The 19,250-nt window shown below is 47.1% G+C and overlaps 1 protein-coding gene and 1 long non-coding RNA gene across 6 annotated transcripts in view; one reads left to right on the top strand and one right to left on the bottom strand.

Annotated features, from left to right (window-relative positions):
- brd4 (bromodomain containing 4) overlaps window positions 1-14,022 on the bottom strand; it is a 240,009-nt gene extending 225,987 nt beyond the window's left edge. For 2 of the 4 annotated variants that reach the window (XM_072491148.1, XM_072491149.1), the window contains exon 1: window positions 12,696-12,870. In XM_072491148.1, the coding sequence (XP_072347249.1) occupies window positions 12,696-12,736 (41 nt within the window). In that variant the 5' untranslated portion in view covers window positions 12,737-12,870. Of the gene's footprint in view, window positions 1-12,695; window positions 12,873-13,948 lie in introns of those variants that run through there. The other 2 variants (XM_072491151.1, XM_072491152.1) reach the window with 2 other exon arrangements.
- Window positions 13,708-19,037, top strand: LOC140403309 (uncharacterized). 2 transcript variants are annotated; one of them, XR_011938281.1, is made up of 3 exons: window positions 13,708-13,846; window positions 16,787-16,863; window positions 17,399-19,037. It is a non-coding gene; the product is annotated as an uncharacterized lncRNA (long non-coding RNA). The 2 variants fall into 2 exon arrangements; XR_011938280.1 differs by having other exon boundaries at window positions 16,787-16,874.
- Window positions 19,038-19,250: the final 213 nt, after the last annotated feature.

Here is a 19,250-nt window from a genome sequence, read left to right as displayed (position 1 = left end):
CCTCTCCAACAATATGGCCCCTCTCATTTGTAAATACAGAAGAAAAGTACTCGTTCAAGACCTCTCCTATCTCTTCAGACTCAATACACAATCTCCCGCTACTGTCCTTGATCGGACCTACCCTCACTCTAGTCATTCTCATTTCTCACGTGTGTAAAAGGCCTTGGGGTTTTCCTGGATCCTACCCGCCCAAGATTGTTCATGCCCTCTCTTCGCTCTCCTAATCCCCTTCTTCAGTTCCCACCTGGCTATCTTGTACCCCTCCAACACCCTGTCTGAACCTCGTTTCCTCAGCCTTACACAAGTCTCCTTTTTCCTCTTAACAAGACATTCAACCTCTCTTGTCAACCATGGTTCCCTCACTCGACCATCTCTTCCCTGCCTGACAGGGACATACATATCAAGGACACGTAGTACCTGTTCCTTGAACAAGTTCCACATTTCACTTGTGTCCTTCCCTGACAGCCTATGTTCCCAACTTATGCACTTCAATTCTTGTCTGACAACATCGTATTTACCCTTCCTCCAATTGTAAACCTTGCCCTGTTGCACGCACCTATCCCTCTCCATTACTAAAGTGAAAGTCACAGAATTGTGGTCACTATCTCCAAAATGCTCCCCCACTAACAAATCTATCACTTGCCCTGGTTCATTACCAAGTACCAAATCCAATATGGCCTCCCCTCTGGTCGGACAATCTACATGCGGTGTTAGAAAAGCTTCCTGGACACACTGCACAAACACCACCCCATCCAAACTATTTGATCTAAAGAGTTTCCACTCAATGTTTGGGAAGTTGAAGTCACCCATGACTATCCCTGTGACTTCTGCACCTTTCCAAAATCTGTTTCCCAATCTGTTCCTCCACATCTCTGCTACTATTGGGGGGCCTATAGAAAACTCCTAACAAGGTGACTGCTCCTTTCCTATTTCTGACTTCAACCCATACTACCTCAGTAGGCTGATACTCCTCAAACTGCCTTTCTGCAGCTGTTATACTATCTCTAATTAACAATGCCACCCCCCCCCCCCACCTCTTTTACCACCCTCCCTAATCTTATTGAAACATCTATAACCAGGGAACTCCAACAACCATTTCTGCCCCTCTTCTATCTAAGTTTCCGTGATGGCCACCACATCGTAGTCCCAAGATCCATGCCTTAGGTTCACCCACCTTATTCCTGGTGCTTCTTGCGTTGAAGTATACACACTTCAACCCATCTCCGTGCCTGCAAGTACTCTCCTTTGTCAGTGTTCCCTTCCCCACTGCCTCATTACACGCTTTGGTGTCCTGAATATCGGCTACCTTAGTTGCTGGACTACAAATCCGGTTCCCATTCCCCTGCCAAATTAGTTTAAACCCTCCCGAAGAGTACTAGGAAACCTCCCTCCCAGGATATTGGTGCCCCTCTGGTTCAGATGCAACCCGTCCTGCTTGTACAGGTCCCACCTTCCCCAGAATCTCCCAATTCACTTTCCAAAAATATACTGCATTATCTTTATCCACACCTTTTATTTTGATTGATCACTGAAGTTGCCCCTTAACCTTCACTCTCGGCTGTGAAGTTACAACTTCTCTGATCCTTCACAGTTTACGCACTTTACGCTTTTTTTGTCGCTGCTCTCCGAACCGGTAATCGATGGATGCCCCCTTTGAAGTAAGATGAAAATATTTGCACAGAATGGTTGCAAATTAAATGTGTAACGCAATATTCTATTTGCTAATGGTTTTCATATAGTCTCAATATGCTGTCCATCACCTGACAGGTCCCATTTTTTGTTTAAGCGCGTCTTCACACGCACACACTTTATTTTACCTTTTGGGGGAAGTGATGGAAGGATTCCCGAACTGATCTGCCCATTGAACCATGTTATGAACGCTCTTTCCGTGGCCAACTAGTCCTGCTGTTGGATTCGGGACTGAAGCTTCTGGTCCAGAGGTAGGGACACTACTACCACTGTGCTACATGACCTCCTCAAGTTCTGGTGTCATTCAAGAACCATGGATGGAGCATTGATGCTGCAGAGGTGCCATTCAGAGAATTCAGTGGAATCCGTGGCAATCCTCTGTTAGGGATACACCAACCAAGCATGCCACAGCACCAGTTTCCCTCATTCAACACAAAATACCACAGATGCTGCAAATCTAAAATCAAAATAGCAGATGTTGGAACCACTCCGCATCAGTGGAAGCAGAAACAGATTAACTTTTCAAGTTGATGACCTTCATCAGTTTCACAGAGAGGTCGACCTGTTGTTAACTGCTTCTCTCTCCACAAATATGCTGCCAATACCACTGACCATTTCCAATATTTTGTATGAGAACGGTTCATCTCACCTTAGTAAAGCAGGAGTTCTGTTGAAAAAGTAACAGCATGGCATACAAGAACCAAATTGGGGGGACGGGACAGGGGGGGAGCGAAGGTCCGCCGTCGAATGAGGCCAAGAGTCCTGCTTAAGAAAGATGGCCGAGAGGGGGAGCTGGCAGGTGGGGCTGCTCCCCTCACGGTGGAAACTCTGACCGAGGTGGAGCCAGCAGAGTTCAAGAAGTTGTTTGCCAAGAATATGGAGGTGCTTCAGAGGCGGATGATGACTGCAACGAAACAGTGGGTGAAGGGGATGATTGCTCTAGTACAGGGGCAGTGATGAAGACGTTGGTCGAAGTGTGGGAGCAAGGAGAGAGTTTGAAGGGAGTGGAAGCATTGTCACAGCATAGTGACCAGTTCACCTCAATGGGTGAGGAACTGCGGAAGGTGGCCAAGGCCAACAAAGGGTTCAGAGCTAAGGTGGAGGACCTGGAGAATAGATCAAGGAGGCAAAATCTGAGAATCATGGGCCTCCGAGGGGAAGTGGAGGGCCTGAGGCTGACCCAGTACTTTGCAAAGATGTTTGCAGAGTTGATGGGGGAGGGGAAGATCCCTCCCGCTACGAGATGGACAGGGCACATCAGTCGCTCAACATCAATAGTAGCAATAGTCTGATTTCACAGGTTCCACGTGAAGGAGGTAGTCTTCAGCTGGGCGAAGCAGAGACGATAGGTGAAATATTGTTGCTATTTTGACTGGGGCCCTTACCCACACCGCCACCATGGGCCCATGCCCACCCCCCGTCCTTTTGTTACTGTCGAACCCCTACCCCCTCCCGAAATCCCCCCAGACACTTCCTCTTGCAAACGCCTCACCCAGTATCGATCCGATTATCTCCCGCTCTCTCTTTCTCCACCCTCTCCCCACCCCAAACCACACCCCCCGTTCGCTAGCCAGCCTTGGTTTGCAAGTTTGCTGGTATACGAATATATCACTAAGACCTAGCAACGGAGCTGGCGAGTGGCCTTTGGACGGGTGAAGGCAGCATTGTATGGCAGCAGAGTGAGCTTCGTGAGTGCTGGGAGGGAAAATCCAGAGGGATTTTCATTTTGAAACGGTGGAGGCAGCAGAGACGTTTGTTAAGGCTGACGGACTGGGACTGAGTTGAGAGTTGGACTTGGTTGGTGGGGACAGGGATGGCATTTTGCTTTTGGAGGGTTTTCTCTGATGGGGGTTTTGTTTTCTCTCTTGAATGGGGGGTTTGTTTATATTTGTGTTGGGTCTTGGTTTTCATTCGAGGTTTTTTAGGAGTGCAATCCCATATTTTCTTCGATGCAAGGGAGGTGGGCTATTTGGATTGTGGGGATTTTCGATTGGGGGTTAATGAGCAGGGGGTGCAGGGGTCACCACGCTTGCAAACCAAGGTTGGCTAGCGAACGGGAGTGTGAATGGGGGGTGGGAGGAGAGACAGAGAGAGGGGGGGGCGGGGGGGGAGATAATCGGATCGATACTGGGTGAGGCGTTTGCAAGAGGAAGTGTCTGGGGGGATTTCGGGAGGGGGCAGGGGTTCGACAGTAACAAAAGGACGAGGCGGGCATGGGCCCATGGTGGTGGCGGAAGTGGGTAAGGGTCCCAGTCAGAATAGCAACATGGAACGTGAGTAGGTTAGGCGGGCCAGTGAAGAGATTTGAGGGTTTTCAGTCACTCACTGGAAGAGTTTAAAAGCTGATGCGGTGATGCTACAGGAGATCCATTTGAGGGGGAAGGATCAGGTGAAACTTAGGATGGGCTGGGTGAGTCAGGTGTTTCATCGGGATTTGAAACTAGGGCTCGGGGAGGGGGGGATATTGGTGCCAAGAGAGTGAGGTTTCAGATCAAGGGGGCAGTACGCGATAGTGACATGTGTGTTGGAGGGGAGGTTCGTGGCGCTGTGACTATGGTACCAATTGGTGCGTGAGTTCAATGTGGGGTTCATGAAGAGATTGTTAGGTGCCATCCGAGATGGACACCAACATCTTCATGCACAAGTTTGAACAGGACCTACTCACCACACAGGACCTTCAACCAATGTTATACACCAGATACATCGATGACATTTTTTTCCTTTGGACCCACGGCGAAGAATCACTGAAACGACTACACGATGACATTAATAAGTTCCATCCAACCATCAGACTCACCATGGACTACTCTCCAAAATCAGTTGCATTCTTGGACACACTCGTCTCCATCAAGGACGGTCACCTCAGCACTTCGCTTTACCGCAAACCCACGGATAACCTCACGATGCTCCACTTCTCCAGCTTCCACCCTAAACACATTAAAGAAGCCATCCCCTATGGACAAGCGCTCCGTATACACAGGATCTGCTCAGACGAGGAGGAGCGTAACAGACATCTACAGACATTGAGATGCCCTCGTACGAACGGGATATGGCACTCGACTCATCGATCGACAGTTCCAACGCGCCACAGCGAAAAACCGGACCGACCTCCTCAGAAGACAAACATGGGACACATCCGACAGAATACCCTTCGTCGTCCAGTACTTCCCCGGAGCGGAGAAACTACGTCATCTTCTTCACAGCCTTCAACACGTCATTGATGACGATGAACATCTTGCCAAGGTCATCCCCACACCCCCACTACTTGCCTTCAAACAACCGCGCAACCTCAAACGAACCATTGTTTGCAGCAAACTACCCAGTCTTCAGAACAGTGACCTCGACACCACACAACCCTGTCATGGCAATCTCTGCAAGACGTGCCAGATCATCGACATGGATACCACTATTACACGTGAGAACACCACCCACCAGGTAGCGGTACATACTCGTGCGACTCGGCCAACGTTGTCTACCTCATACGCTGCAGGAAAGGATGTCCCGAAGCATGGTACATTGGCGAGGCCATGCAGACGCTGCGACAACGAATGAACGGACATCGCGCAACAATCACCAGGCAGGAATGTTCTCTTCCAGTCGGGGAACACTTCAGCAGTCAAGGGCATTCAGCCTCTGATCTCCGGGTAAGCGTTCTCCAAGGCGGCCTTCAGGACCCGCGACAACGCAGAATCGCCGAGCAGAAACTTATAGCCAAGTTCCGCACACGAGTGCGGCCTCAACCGGGACCTGGGATTCATGTCGCATTACATTCATCCCCCACCATCTGGCCTGCGAAATCCTACCAACTGTCCTGGATTAGTACAATTCACACCTCTTTAACCTGGGGTTACCCCACCTCTGGATCTGTAAAGATTTAATCACCTGCTAATGCTCGCATTCCAAGCATTGTTTGGCATCTTTGAATTTGTCTATATATGTGTTTCTGGAACAGACCTCTTCATTCACCTGAGGAAGGAGCAGCGCTCCGAAAGCTAGTGACATCGAAACAAACCTGTTGGACTTTAACCTGGTGTTGTAAGACTTCGTACTGTGCTCACCCCAGTCCAACGCCGGCATCTCCACATCATCCTAGATATGGATATCCATGAGCAGATTATATAGAGGGGGACTGGAACAGAATAGTGCTGGAACCGAAAGTGGGCAGGGCTCATCAGCGCTCGTTGACCCAGTTGGGGAGGTGAGGGCATTGGCTGGGCTCACGAGTGAGGTGTGAGCAGTGGACCCGTCGAGGTATTTTTTACACCGGTACACAAAGTGTATTCAAGGATTGACTTTTTTGTGGTGTGAAAGGTGCACTTGGCTGGTCGGAGTATTCGGCAATTGTAATCTCGGATCATGTGGTTTGGAGAAGGGGCAGCCCAGAGGCTGGGGTGGAGAACGTATGTGGGGTTACTGGCAGACCGGAGGCAAGAGCAACCGGAGGAGCAGGAGTGGAGGGAGTTTCTGGGTGTCCAAGGTTGGGGGAGGCGGAGAGGGCAGGGCTGGAGGATGTGAAGGTGGCGTTTGGGAGGATACTGGCAGGGAAGGCAGAAGGGCCCAATGGGTTTCTGAGCAAATTTTATATAAGATTTAAGGACAGACTGGCGCTGTTGATGGTGGGAATCTTTGAGGGATGGTTAGGGGTGTCTTGCCGCAAACAATGGGGCAGGCTTCCAACTCGCTTTTGGACGGGTGCCTTCCAAAGGTTATTGGGGAGGACCAGAGAGGGTTTGTAAAGGGAAGAAAGCTGTCCTTGTATGTGAGGATGTTGTTGAGTGTGGTGCTTTCTTCAGCAGAAGGGAGGGAGACTGAGGTGGCGCTGGATGTGGAGAAGACGTTCGATCGGGCGGAGTGGAGATATTTGATGGCGGCATTGGAGAAATTTGGGATTGGGGCGAAGTTTGTGGCATGCGTGTAGCTGCTATACAATGAGCCAATGGTGAGCAGCGCACAAATATTATGAGCTCAGGGTATTTTGCATTATATCGGTGTATGAGCAGGGATGCCCCATGTCCCCCCTTCTGTTTGCATTGGCTATAGAGCCTTTGGCTATTGTGCTGAGGAGCTCGGGGTTGTGGAACATAGGGTGCCCTTATACGCAGTTGATTTGTTGCTGTATATTTTGGAGCCGAGCTCTTGCATGGGGGGTGGCTCCAGAGATTTGGTACATTTGTAGGGTACAAATTGTATTTAGGGAAAAGCGAGTATTTTGTGGTCGCCCTCCAGGAGAGTGCTGCCATTTCGCCTGGCGGCATCTCATTCTAGTTTTGGGGGGGGAGTTGCTTTGCTAAGATGGGACAATCTCCTTCTGTCGTTGGCAGGCCGGGTACAGACAGTAAACATGAATGTTTTGCCGTGTTTCCTGGTTTTGCTTCAATGCCTGTTGGTCTTTTTGCCCACAGCGTTTTTAAGGGGTGGGGGGTGAATAGGCTGATCTCCTGGTTTGTTGGGTGAAGGTGGCCAGGATTAGGAAATGATACTGCAGAGGGGACGGCAGATGGGTTGGGGTTTAAATTTGTTGTATTATTATTGAGCAGAGAAGATTCTGGGCTGAAGCAGGGCGCTTTGTGGGGAGGGTGGAGGTGGGCCCTCCAGGGGATCGGGGTTGCTGGCAATGGCGCTGCTACCAATGGCCCCAGGGAAGTATACGGTGAGTCCAGTGGTGGTGGCCATATTGAAGATCTGGAGGGAGTTTGGACAGCATTGTAGCTTGGGAGCTAGGTCGGGGGGAATGCCAGGGGGGAAATCATGGGTTCCAGCTGGGGAAGATACATGCAAGGTTTTGTTTCTGCGAGATTGGAGGAGTCGGGCGAGAACTTTGGGCTGGCGTGGGGGGAGAGCTTTAGGTATATGCAAGTGTGGAACTTTGCGAGAAAGGTCTTTCCAACCTTCCCGATAGCGCCTGCCTCCTCACTGTTGGAGAAGGGGGCTGTCTCAGCAAGGTGCTGCAGGGGGCAAATGCCTCAACTTTGTGCGCGAGGCTGGGACTGATATAGCTGAAGGTAGTGCACCTCACAAAATCTAGGATGAGCCAGCTATTCGAGGGGATGGAGGATGGGTGAGCAGTGTAGTCAGAGTCCGGCGAATCATGTACACGTTTTGGTGCTGCCTGAAGCTGGAAAGGTTTTGGAGGACCGTGTTCAGTACCATTTTGGGGGCGTTACCTGCGGACGTGGAGCCTGGTCCCCTAGAAGCCATATTTGGGGTGCCGGATTGGCCGGAGGTGCAGACACCGATTGCCCATATGTGGGTCGTGTTGGGATGGAGGTCAGCTTCTCGACCATGTGCCTCAGCATGGCGGGGACCTGCTTTGAGGGGTGCGAGTGATGGGTTGTACAATTGTTGGGGTTCTTTCATCAAGCGTTTCCACCATTTTCAGGAGTTGGTTACAGGTGACTGTTGGGGGGGGGGGTTTTTTTGCTAAACTTCAACTGTTGAAAAATTTGTGAATAAAAACACATTACCAAAAAAATAATTTATACATCCACCATAACACACCACTAATATCTTAGTGAAACCGGCCAACAGAAATTAAAAACACTTGAGTTGAAGATCAGTACACCCGACAAATGTACACATCTTTGTATAACAAAACACGAAAGCTCCCTATGGCTCAGCTTGCTAACACAAGTTGTTAAACCATAAGCAACGGTAGTGTCAGATTACAGCACTCAATTAGCCAGTCCCGGCCTGGGCAAAAGGAGGTTCTGTAATACAGTTCATTATTTTCAAGGTAGAAAAGAAAAATAATATCCACCAGTATTATCCACTGCCGACTTCTGTCCAACAACACCTGATGGAAATGCACAAGGACATGACAGGTCTAAGCCTGCTCCATGATGAATTATTACCAATAACTTTAATTTATGCAGCGCCTTTAAATAGTAAAACACCCCCAGGCGTTCTTGCAGGGATACGGAAACAAGGATCACAATTTTAAAACTCATGTGCTTAGCCATGAATCAGTGTAGGGTCAGAGAGCGATGTGTGAACAGAACCCAGAGTCACAAGGAGATTCTGGATGAACCTACATTTTCAAGAGTGAAAGATGCGAGATCATCCAGGAGTACATTGGAATAGTCCAATCTGGACATGGACGAGTGTTTGTGCCGATGATCTGGGGCAGGGGTAGAGATGGGTCATGTTTCAAATGGAGTAACAGACACTCTCTCTGATGTGGTTGCACTTAGAAGGTCACCTCAGAGGTTGTGGAACAGTCTGGTTCAGCCTAAGACAGTTGCCAGAGACGGATGGAGTTGGTGGCAACACTCATTCTCAGCGATATCACATTGTCTGCATGAGAAAGGAATGTGGCAGCATCCATGAAACTATACCATTTGATAACTGTCAATGTCTCAGAAGAGGGGGTAAATCAGAATGGAAGAAAAACATCCCAGATAAAGTGTAATCAGTATAACAAAGTCACATTTGCAAGAGAATCAATTCATTGTATTTTACTAAGATTTTAAATTGGCAGGTTTCCCATCAGATTGCGAACAGACACTTTCCTTCCTCCCATTCCCCAAGCTACTCAGTTTCCACTCAAGAAATCTTTATCCTGGGGATTTCCTGGTTTAAATCAGGTGTTTCAGAAATGTTAACATTTGCCTTGCATAATCATCAGGGGGAAATGCTTCAAATTGACTTTTTTAAAAAACATGTAGACAAGTATGCACATAACATATACATATTCAGTTTTCTCGTTATCCTATGCCTTGATGGACCTACATTTTTGAAGATCACATTACAAACATATATTGCTTATGAAAAATCACTCAATAACTAAATCCAAATGCCAACTAAGAACTTCCCCTCCCCCAAATGCTTTTAGCTTCTAATCACTAAATTGGAATGAAGCAAACGGAAGGTATTCCTGCTACAGACTTCAGGACAGAAATTAAATTTAACAGCATTAGAAAGGAGTTGTTTCTTCCTTACAACAATTGCATCTTTTGAAACTCTTGTTAAATAGCTCTTACTCAGATTGCTATCCTCTTGCACACGAGTAATCCATGCAAATGAACACAATGTCAGCCACCTTCAGTTTAAATGCATCATGGAATCCCATGGAAAACAGCTAACAGGTTTTAAAAACATTCAAAGATTTCCAGGATTATGTTTGAATATCTACTTTTCATACATCTGAATAACTAGGTACCAGAAATACAGGATAGATATGCAAGGGAAAGGAATCGTCAGCCTGTATCAAAACGCGACGCGAGTTATCTAAAACAGTTACCGACAATCATATTTTGATTTATAATATGCCTACGAAACACCGCGAGTTATCGTTTTCTGGCCAAACTCCTAATTATCCCCCAAAAACCATACCAAGCGTAACCAAGGCACAATATCTCAATGCGATATAATACAATATTTCAATCCTAACTGTGAATTGAGTGGATGGAAGTTTGAATTTAAGAGAAATATGACTTTATACATTCAGGGTAATACTTAAAGTTGCCCTGTCTTCATTCCAGGCAGACAATAATTCGTGCAATTTGGATCAAAATCCAAGTTATATTCATGAAGTTAATATACCAATTTACCAGCATACTTTTCCATCATGGTCATTCTTTGGCGATATTTTATCTTTTCCTCATTTTATACAGTGAAAAACATCTGACACTGGCTTAAAAGTGCCAAGAGATCTGCAACTTAATTGGCATAAATCGATAAGCACTTGTGCCCTCTGCAGATACAGATCAGAACACATGGACCAAAACATATTTTTCAAATAGCAGAAAGTCAGCATTTCACACTTTTTAGCTTTGTTTTAATTGGCCTCCAGAACCACAGCAGCCAAGATTTTTCTAGGACCACAGTTCTCCTATTGCATAATACATGACGAAATGTGAAAATATTTCATACCTCAAAACCGTTGCAAAATTTTACAGCAGCTTTTCAAAAACTGTACAGGCTATTTAAAATTACAATTTCCAAATGCAAAAAATACTCCATTTGCTACAGGCAAACTGCACCAACGACCCAGAGGGTAAAGACAGGCCAATAACCAATTAAAATATAGAATTAAAAAATTACCCACACAATTCTGCTCGCTAAATATCTTCCTACAGATCACAATATTTAAGAACGACATATTTCAGTAGATGCTACCACCTACAAACATTGAATTGTCTTAGGTTTCTGAAAAGAGCATAGTTCAACATTATAGTAATTTATAAAACTTGGATTGAAGGAATAATTTAGCATGCCTATCAATTATATTGCCTTTGACTTCACAAAAATATCCTTTATCAACATCATTGGTGAGGTAAATGCAACATTTAAGAAAAGCAATCTGGTGCACTGTATGTCAGTGCAAGCATTGACAAATCAAGCATAAAGCAATACATTTGGTAAATGCATAAATTTATTCTGGAGAAAAATACCAATAAAACAACCTAGTTTGTAATATTACATAATCAATTATCTAACTAGCAACAGGGCAAGGGTTGTTATTGAATCAGAGTCCAAATCTCCTAAAATACCAGATAAGGGAGCGTGAAAGCATAGCATATGCTCTTTATGAATCCCAGAAGGCATTTGATTAGGATTGTACAAGAGATTAACAGCAAAAATTAAAGCATAGGGAATCGGAGGTAACAATGTGACAAGAGTTGTTAATTAGGTGGGAGGTAGGAGAGACAAGGAACAGAGAGCTTTCTGACTGACAGAAGGTGACAAAACATGTCCCCTAGGATCTGTAGTAGCTTTTCACTGTGTACATTAATGACAGATGACATTATACCAGTTTGCAGACGAGTAGAAAGTAAGAATGAGATCATGATAAACTCTGCAAGTGAGCACACCATGGTAGATAAAGTTCAATACAAGGTCACCAAATTTAGATCAGAGTGAATAAATCACAATTCATCTATAATGAGAGCGATAGAGAAGGAATGGAATTTAGGTGTGTTTGTACATAAATCAAAGCAAGTGCACAAGAAAAGTATTCCATGGAATAATGGTCTTTAGCTCAAGGGCATTGAAATACAAAAGTGTAAAGGAACTGATGTGCAAAGCCTCAGCCACATCCATAATTGCAAGAGCAAAGCCAACGTGAATCAAGCTGAGCTTGCTCAGGCATGATTTAACAAAGTCAAACTGAATGGACAGAAAGTCAAACAGTACGGCCTACTCCTTCCTGGTCCTATGGATGCACCGCCAAACAGATACATTCCCGCTGTCATATTTTGGAGTGACTATTCCACAATGCCTGTCTGCCACCGCACAACTACCTAGCTTTATGATAAGAAAAAAATTAAGGCTCCTGCGGTTGGAACTCGTATCTTGAATCGAGATAAAGCCCATAAACTCCGCACTTCCGTTTTTACTTGTCGAAATGGCCGGCACCTGAACTACATCCTGAGTAAACAAATCACAGAAATGTCTCCACTGCCCTGGGACAAGCAGCTTTCCAGGAAGACGAAACGTCCGAGTGCTGCACGAAAACTGCGAATCCGAACTGCACAAGTTTTAAACGGCAACCCTCTTTGGGGGGGGTCACATCTGCCTCTCGTCGCCGGCTTTCTTTCAAAGAGAGAGGATGGAACAAATACCATCGCTGGCCTCCTTCAGATTTGCAACCATCGCAGCACACTAGGGGTGGGGGCAGGCTTAAATTAAGGCCTGCGAGGGGGGGGGGGGGGGGGGGTTGTAATTAAGAGAGGATGGGGAGGGGGCAGTCTCCGCGCGGCCCTGGCAGCCTTCTACATGACCCTGCATTCGCCATACCCGGCCGCGCACCATTTTGAAGCGGCGGGCGCTCCTGTATCAATTCACTCAAGGCGCGGAGGGAGAGAGTGGCGCCCGGCTCCGGAGGCCTCGCACGCACAAAATGGCGTCAGGAAGCCGTTTCCCGCTCAGCGCCGACAACAATAAAGAAGCCAGTGGCCGACCAATTCCCCCCTCCGGCCTCTCCCCCTCCTCCCTTTGACCGATAACGCCATCAACCGCCCGCCAACCACCCCACGTCGTCAGCTGCCCCGGCTGCGGACACTCACCGTGCGGTCGGGCCTGCCGAGGCCCCGCTCTCGCGCTCCATGCCGCCACCTCCGCTTAGGGGTCCACCCTTGTTGTCGGGAGACGGCGACCGACTCACGGCGCCTTTGGCGAGTGGGGGGGGAAAGAGAGATCGAGAGAGAGCGTGTGTGTCTCCTTTCCCCCTTCTCCCTCCCTCCCCCCAAAAAACACACACACACCCTGTGGAAACCGTTCCCCCCGCCCCGGCCTTCTCCCACTCCGGAGGATCTTCAACTCCCTCCGCTTTCCAAAAAAAAAATCCGACACCGATCCTCCGTCCGCGAATGGCAGCGGCCGCCCCAGCAACCCCCCTTCTCACCGCCGCCGCACACTCCCGAGATATCTTTATATACCGCCCGCCATCTTGGAGGCGCCCATTGGCCGGGCCGACCCCACGTGAGCCGCGGCCGCCTCGTTCCCATTGGCGGTCGGCAACCATGTGACGCCCAGCCGGCATTCCCATTGGCCGTCACCCTCCCTGTGAGTCATTGCCGGCTCTACCTCTCCCTCCCCTCAAAAATATAATTTATTTTCCCTCGACGGCATCGAAAAGCCGCTGGAAGAGGAGGGAGTGCTTTGGTTTTAGAGGAAATATAAACGCTTTGAAAACGTTCGGGTCTCTTCAGGGGTAGCGAGGAGAGGAGGAAGCAGCTGACGTTATGACTCGGACATCACACCCCCCTCCCCCCCGGGGGCCATGTCGGAGGGACGCCGGATTGGCTGGGAGGACCCGGTCACGTGCCACCCGCCTCGTTCCGTCACTGGTCGCGCGACGCGTCACGTGAGGACTGGGACCCTTCGACGGCCGCAAATTTTCAAACCCCCCCCCTCCGCCCCTCCCCACAACCACCATCATCGAAACAAACACCGGGCCTGCGATCTGGAGGCCTCCCGCCGCCCTCTCCAGGATACAATAAACCGACGGTGGGTCGGGGAGACAAAGCGTCTCTCCCAATCCCGCCTTGGGGGTTGTTTTTTTTGGGGGGGGGGCGGGGGCGGGGGCAGCAGCAGCTTCAGGCCGCTTCGGTCCACTCCTCCCCGTCTGTTTCTCTTCAACAACCGACCCCAACCAAATCTTGCGCCGAGGTTTGATTCCATTTTGTTTCTCCCCTCCCCCGTTTGGCTACGGACGGTACGTTCGATTTCGACCGCTCTCGCTTATTTGCCGGGCTTTTTGTTTTTTTTGGGGGGGGGGGGGGGTGAACTAAAAAAAAATTTTTTTTTTTTTTTTTACCTTGTGTTTTGTGCGCGCGCGGCGTCCCGATTCCACACCACCTTTTCGGCCTCTGCGTGACGTCAGACGCAGCGTCATCCCCTGTCAATCACGGGACAGGCCCCGCCCCCACCTTGACGCTCCTCCTCTTAACCCTTGATGGGTCCAACCCTCCCAACACGGTTAACCCCTCCCAGGAGGGGAAGGGGGCACGGCGTTGGCACCGCTGCCTCACCCGGCGTCAGGAACACGGGTTCGATTCCCGCCTCGGGTCACTAGTCTGGGTGGAGTTTGTGCGCTCTCCCCGCATCGCCGGGTTACGGGGTATAGGGGGGAGGCGTGAGCTGAAGTAGGGTGCTCCTTCTGAGGGCCGGTGGCGACTCGATGGGCAGAATGGCCTCCTGCGTTGTAAGGATTCAATGAAGTCCAGAGATGTGCATGCCAGGTGGATTGGTCACGCTAAATCCCCTCTCTGTATGCCTCCCTCCCGCCTCTCAGTATCGCTACCTCCTGCCCTACTCCTGAAACCTGGGATATGCGTGGGTCAGATTACAGAGGTAGGGCAGGAGGGAGGAGTGGACCAAGGTGGTGTGCAATGACCATCAAATAGCATATGTGCCACACAAGGCCATGGCCCAAGTGCTGAAAAATGGGAGAGTAGATAGGTACTTGATGGGCAGCACGCACAGGATGGCCGAAGGGTCCTTTCCATGTTGCAAAAACTCTTAATAATGCAAAAAAACGTTTTTTTTAAATGCTAGGATAATGGGAGACAGATATGGGAATCTTCTGTAACGTTTGGTCTTTCATGCTGAAAATCAATTCAACAAGGATGACTTGAACTAACTAGCACGGGGAGAGACAAATGATAAACAAAATCAACTCTTAGAGGGCAGCACGGTGGTGCAGTGGTTAGCACTACTGCCTCACAGCGCCGCGGTCACAGGTTCGATCCCAACTCTGGGTCAGTGTCCGTGTGGAGTTTGCACATCCTCCCCGTGTCTGCATGGGTCTCGCCCCCACAACCCAAAAAGATGGATTGACCACGCTAAACTGCCCCTTAATTGGGGGGGAAAAATAATTGGGCACTCTAAATTTAAAAAGAAAATCTCAGGCCTTATTCATCTGATCTTGTCATGACCTAGAAAATATGGTAATACAAAGAAACTACAAGCTTAGAATACACTAGAATGCATAGCCTCTATAGTGAGGAAAGCACATGGAGATTGGTGCTGAAATGTCAAATTTTGTACTTTAATTTTTCAACGTTAAGTGTTGTTCATTCTAGTTCCACATTAGACAGCAATGTTTGCCTTGTAGGGTCAGTGTCTAATAATTCTTCAGGAGTGCTCCACTGATAAATTACTCTCTGGCCTATCTAAAACTTTAATAAATATAATACCTCCATCAAGTTAGTTGTCTCCAGGTAGGGCTTATTGAAGAGATGGTGTTGTGCGGTGTTCACCAGGCACATAAAATCTTACAGCACAGGAGAATGCCATTTGGCCCATTGTGCTTGTGGGGAGTCGTTTGAAAGTGCTATCCGATTAGTCTCCCTTCCCCTGCTGTTTCTGCATAGCCCTGCAGAAAAGTGCAATCAAAATGGATCTTGCATGCCCCTGTTTCATGATTAGCCATTTGTGTACCACTCGAAATGTGGCCAGGCAGGCAGAGGCACAACCTTCAGCGATCTCAAACATCTTTTGTGGGGTAGAGGATCATGCCTTTAATGGAACTGAGCCATTTGCAAGAGTAAAGTTTAGTTCCTCTCTGATATGTCTAAGATAGGAGTTTTAAAATTGCTTTGTTTCCCCCTCCCCCCTTGCCCCTCAATGCACGGACAAAAATCCGACAAAGTTTCAGATACGGGAGTTCCATAATCCCTATTGGATGCCACTTGTCTAAATGTAAGGATTGGACTCTGCTATAATCATAGCATTAGAAGGACAATGCAGCCAAAGGAACAATGTCTGGAAGGAGTTAGGAGGGCAAAAAAATTTACACAAACAAATGGAGGAAGAACCTCCATGGACCCTGATGCTGCGAGTGAATGTTTTAATGAATTCAGTGCAGTCACCTACCTCTAACAAAGCAAAAGGGTCTTTTGAGAAACTGACGTACAAGCATGAGAAATGAAAGGCTATTCAGCCCACCCAGTTAATATTGCTTGCATATGTAGTCTTGACTTGTGTCCGAGACAGACATTTCCCTCACCATGTCTGCTAAGATTCATGCCTGTACCCCTCTACTCCTGCTGGAACCCACTGCATTTTCCTCTTAAATATGTTCACTGCACTTGGGTGGCCATTCATTTCAGAAGTTCACTACTGTTTTATGTGTGGCAACACATTTTCCGTTCAAGCTTTACACTCGCTGTTCACAGATGAAATATCTCCATTCTTGCTCTGAGCAAGCATTTTGGCAGGCTTGCATTGGTTCTCACTTTCAAAGTTCCTGTTTATTGCTAATGTAAACAATTACTGAAGCCACGGTTACGGAAGCTTCTGAAGCTAAATGCAGAATCACACAATTGTTGAAACCATGGTGATCTAGTGTTCTGTCATCAGTTGTGTTTCAGGTTTCCTGATCAGTACCTCTTTTTTTAATATATATAGCAAACAGTTAACATTCTTTAAAATCTTTCTCCGCTTTGCTCTATTCCTTGTGTAATTTAAAAAAAATGTTTTTCCATAAAGCTGATCTTATCAGTGAACGGTTTGGGAAGAATTAACTCGGTTAAGGGAGTTCAGTTAACTCAGCTGGTTATAGTCAATATCAAATGGTGCAGATAGATTCAGTATCTGACATCATTTCCAACAGATAATTGTGGAAGTAGCATTGATTTTTCTTTCTGCCCAGATCTACTGCCAACCGGCGGATTGCAGAGAAGATTTTGAAATTCATATGCTGGGAGGATCAGGAGCCAATGTAAAATGGTGAGGGCAAGGTAATGGTGAACAGGGTCTCAGTACAGAATAGAATGTGAATCATGAAGTATAGGTGCATTGAGTCAGCATTCCAGAAATAATTTAGTGCAACTATTAATTATATTTATATAGAAGGTGACAAAAGCAAGTAAGAGAGTTTCAGTCCTCGTGACGTAGGGACTGAGGTAAGTGATATGTAAAAGAGATGAGCAATCTTGGCAATGAATTGGAGGGTTTGAAGCTCCGCTCGGAGGAAGTGTTAAAAAAACACTTCACCAACCAAGAGGTCATAGGTGTTTGTGTATTTTCACTTGAGGTTGAAAGGGGATTTCGTGGAGGAGAGTTAGAGACATCCCTGGGATGCTAGGGATCTGGAGCTCACTGCGTGAAAGGGTGGAAGAGACAAAAATCCTCATTGCGTTTAGAAAATATTTGGCTACACACTTAAATTGCCATAACTTACAGGGCGACAGACCAAGAACTGTAAAGTGGGAATAGCTGTTTCTTGGTTTGAACTGACAAATGGCCTCCTTTTTTGCTGTAGGTTTTCTACATTCGATTTGCTGTTCTCCCCAACAGCCTAACTTGCTGGTTTACAGTTCCACGTTCACCTGGTGCCTCCGTTACCTCACCGAACTGGACATTCATCACACGTGACCTCATAGGAGTCCTAACCCCGACATCTGTAAAGGAACAGTACCCCACAGAAGTCGAGGAACAAGGTTTAGCAAAAACCCTTGGCTAATTAATTTTTCCTTCCTCCATTCAGGAGCTCCAATGCCAATTTTACCATCATAAAAAGCTTCCACCATGAGCATAGAGCAGAGAAAGCCCATCAATCAACCATATTCAGGAGGTGCACGTGGAATTGAGCAGATGAATGATTCCAAATCTTGTTGCAAAGATGACAAATCAATTCTCATGCACATAAGTTCGGAAAGTGCAAACAAATGGAATTAAAACTTTCTGGGGTTGAGGTTGAATTCTATTATATGGGAGCACATTGACACCTATGGGTGATGAACTGAGACAACAACATTGTGTGACAACTTTGCCCCATGAAAATTCTGGCAAGACATTCAGGAAGGCAAATAACTACAGTATAGTTATTGAAGGTCCTACTGTAAAGAATAAGAAAGTTCAGATAATTAATAGTTACCAGCCCAGTAAGAACTAAGCTTCCACTTTCACAGCTATGCCACAGTAGATGGGCTGTTCCTCCTCGGAATAAATCCTATTACATAGTTCAGCAGGATTTTGCATGCTCAAACACTTTCTTGTACAGTTTTACTCTGTTCCCAAAGTTTTATTTTACAGCAAATGGATTAACCGCTCACCGCCTTGGCGTCTGAAATACCTTGGAGCATTGAAAGAGAGGAGAAGGGGTGGCGCAGTGGGTTAGCATTGCTGCCTCACATTGCCGAGATCCCAGGTTCGATCCCGGCTCTGGGTCACTGTCCATGTGGAGTTTGCACATTCTCCCCGATTGCATTGGTTTGGCCCCCACAACCCAAAGATGTGCATAGGTGGATTGGCCACGCTAAATTGCCCCTTAATTGGGAAAAAATGAATTGGGTACTCTAAATTTATTTTTTAAAATAGAGAGAAAGAGAGAAGCTGCAGATAACAACCAATGTGTTTCTTGGACTCCCATAATTGGTTTCAATGTCCAGGGATTAAAGGAGAGAAGATTTAAGTAGGGAAGAAATCTGCTCAAGTTCTAGCTCCTGACCTCATCAGCGAGCCTTACTAAGAAATCAGCAACAAAATCGTGGAAGGAGCCATCGATAGTGCTGTCAAGTAACCCCAGCAACCTGCTTGCCAATGCCAGGTCAGCTTGGCTCCAGACACCATTGCCATCTTCATCCCAACAAGGATGAAAGAGCTGAATTCCTGACAGTGAGCGAAGGGGAGTCCAACAAAGCACAATTCATCAATAGGGCCAGAGAAAACATTACAATGTGTTGCTTCAGGAGCTGCTGAACAATACATTGAATAAAAAGCAAATATGCCATTACTCCCGGGTGCTTGCCCACCATAGCTCATATTCACAGGCAGAGTTTCATAAAAGCAGCACAGTGTTACTCATCCCAGGTACTACTGGAGAAGGACGGTCAAATAGTCATTGTCAGAATTTCCACAAAATTCGCCTACAATCCAAATTAAAATGTTGAAGCAGTTTACAGAGTTATGGTTTTTTGATTCAGGTGTGTCTGAGCCAGATATGCAAGTTACAAAATTCACCTAGCAAAAGGTCTACATAGGCTGAGCACGTCAGGATTAACAGAAAAAAAGCCAAATGATCCCCAAAAGATATGGACTACATTGGATGACCAGTTCAGAATCAAGTTAAATTTCCGTATTTATCAACTAGCGTCCATGTCATTTTGATATCA

The sequence above is a fragment of the Scyliorhinus torazame genome, chromosome 27 (assembly GCF_047496885.1).
Source record: "Scyliorhinus torazame isolate Kashiwa2021f chromosome 27, sScyTor2.1, whole genome shotgun sequence".
In the NCBI taxonomy this organism is placed as follows: domain Eukaryota; kingdom Metazoa; phylum Chordata; class Chondrichthyes; order Carcharhiniformes; family Scyliorhinidae; genus Scyliorhinus; species Scyliorhinus torazame.
The sequence above is the reverse complement of the archived record's forward strand: the minus strand, read 5'-3'. Positions and strand labels throughout refer to the sequence as shown.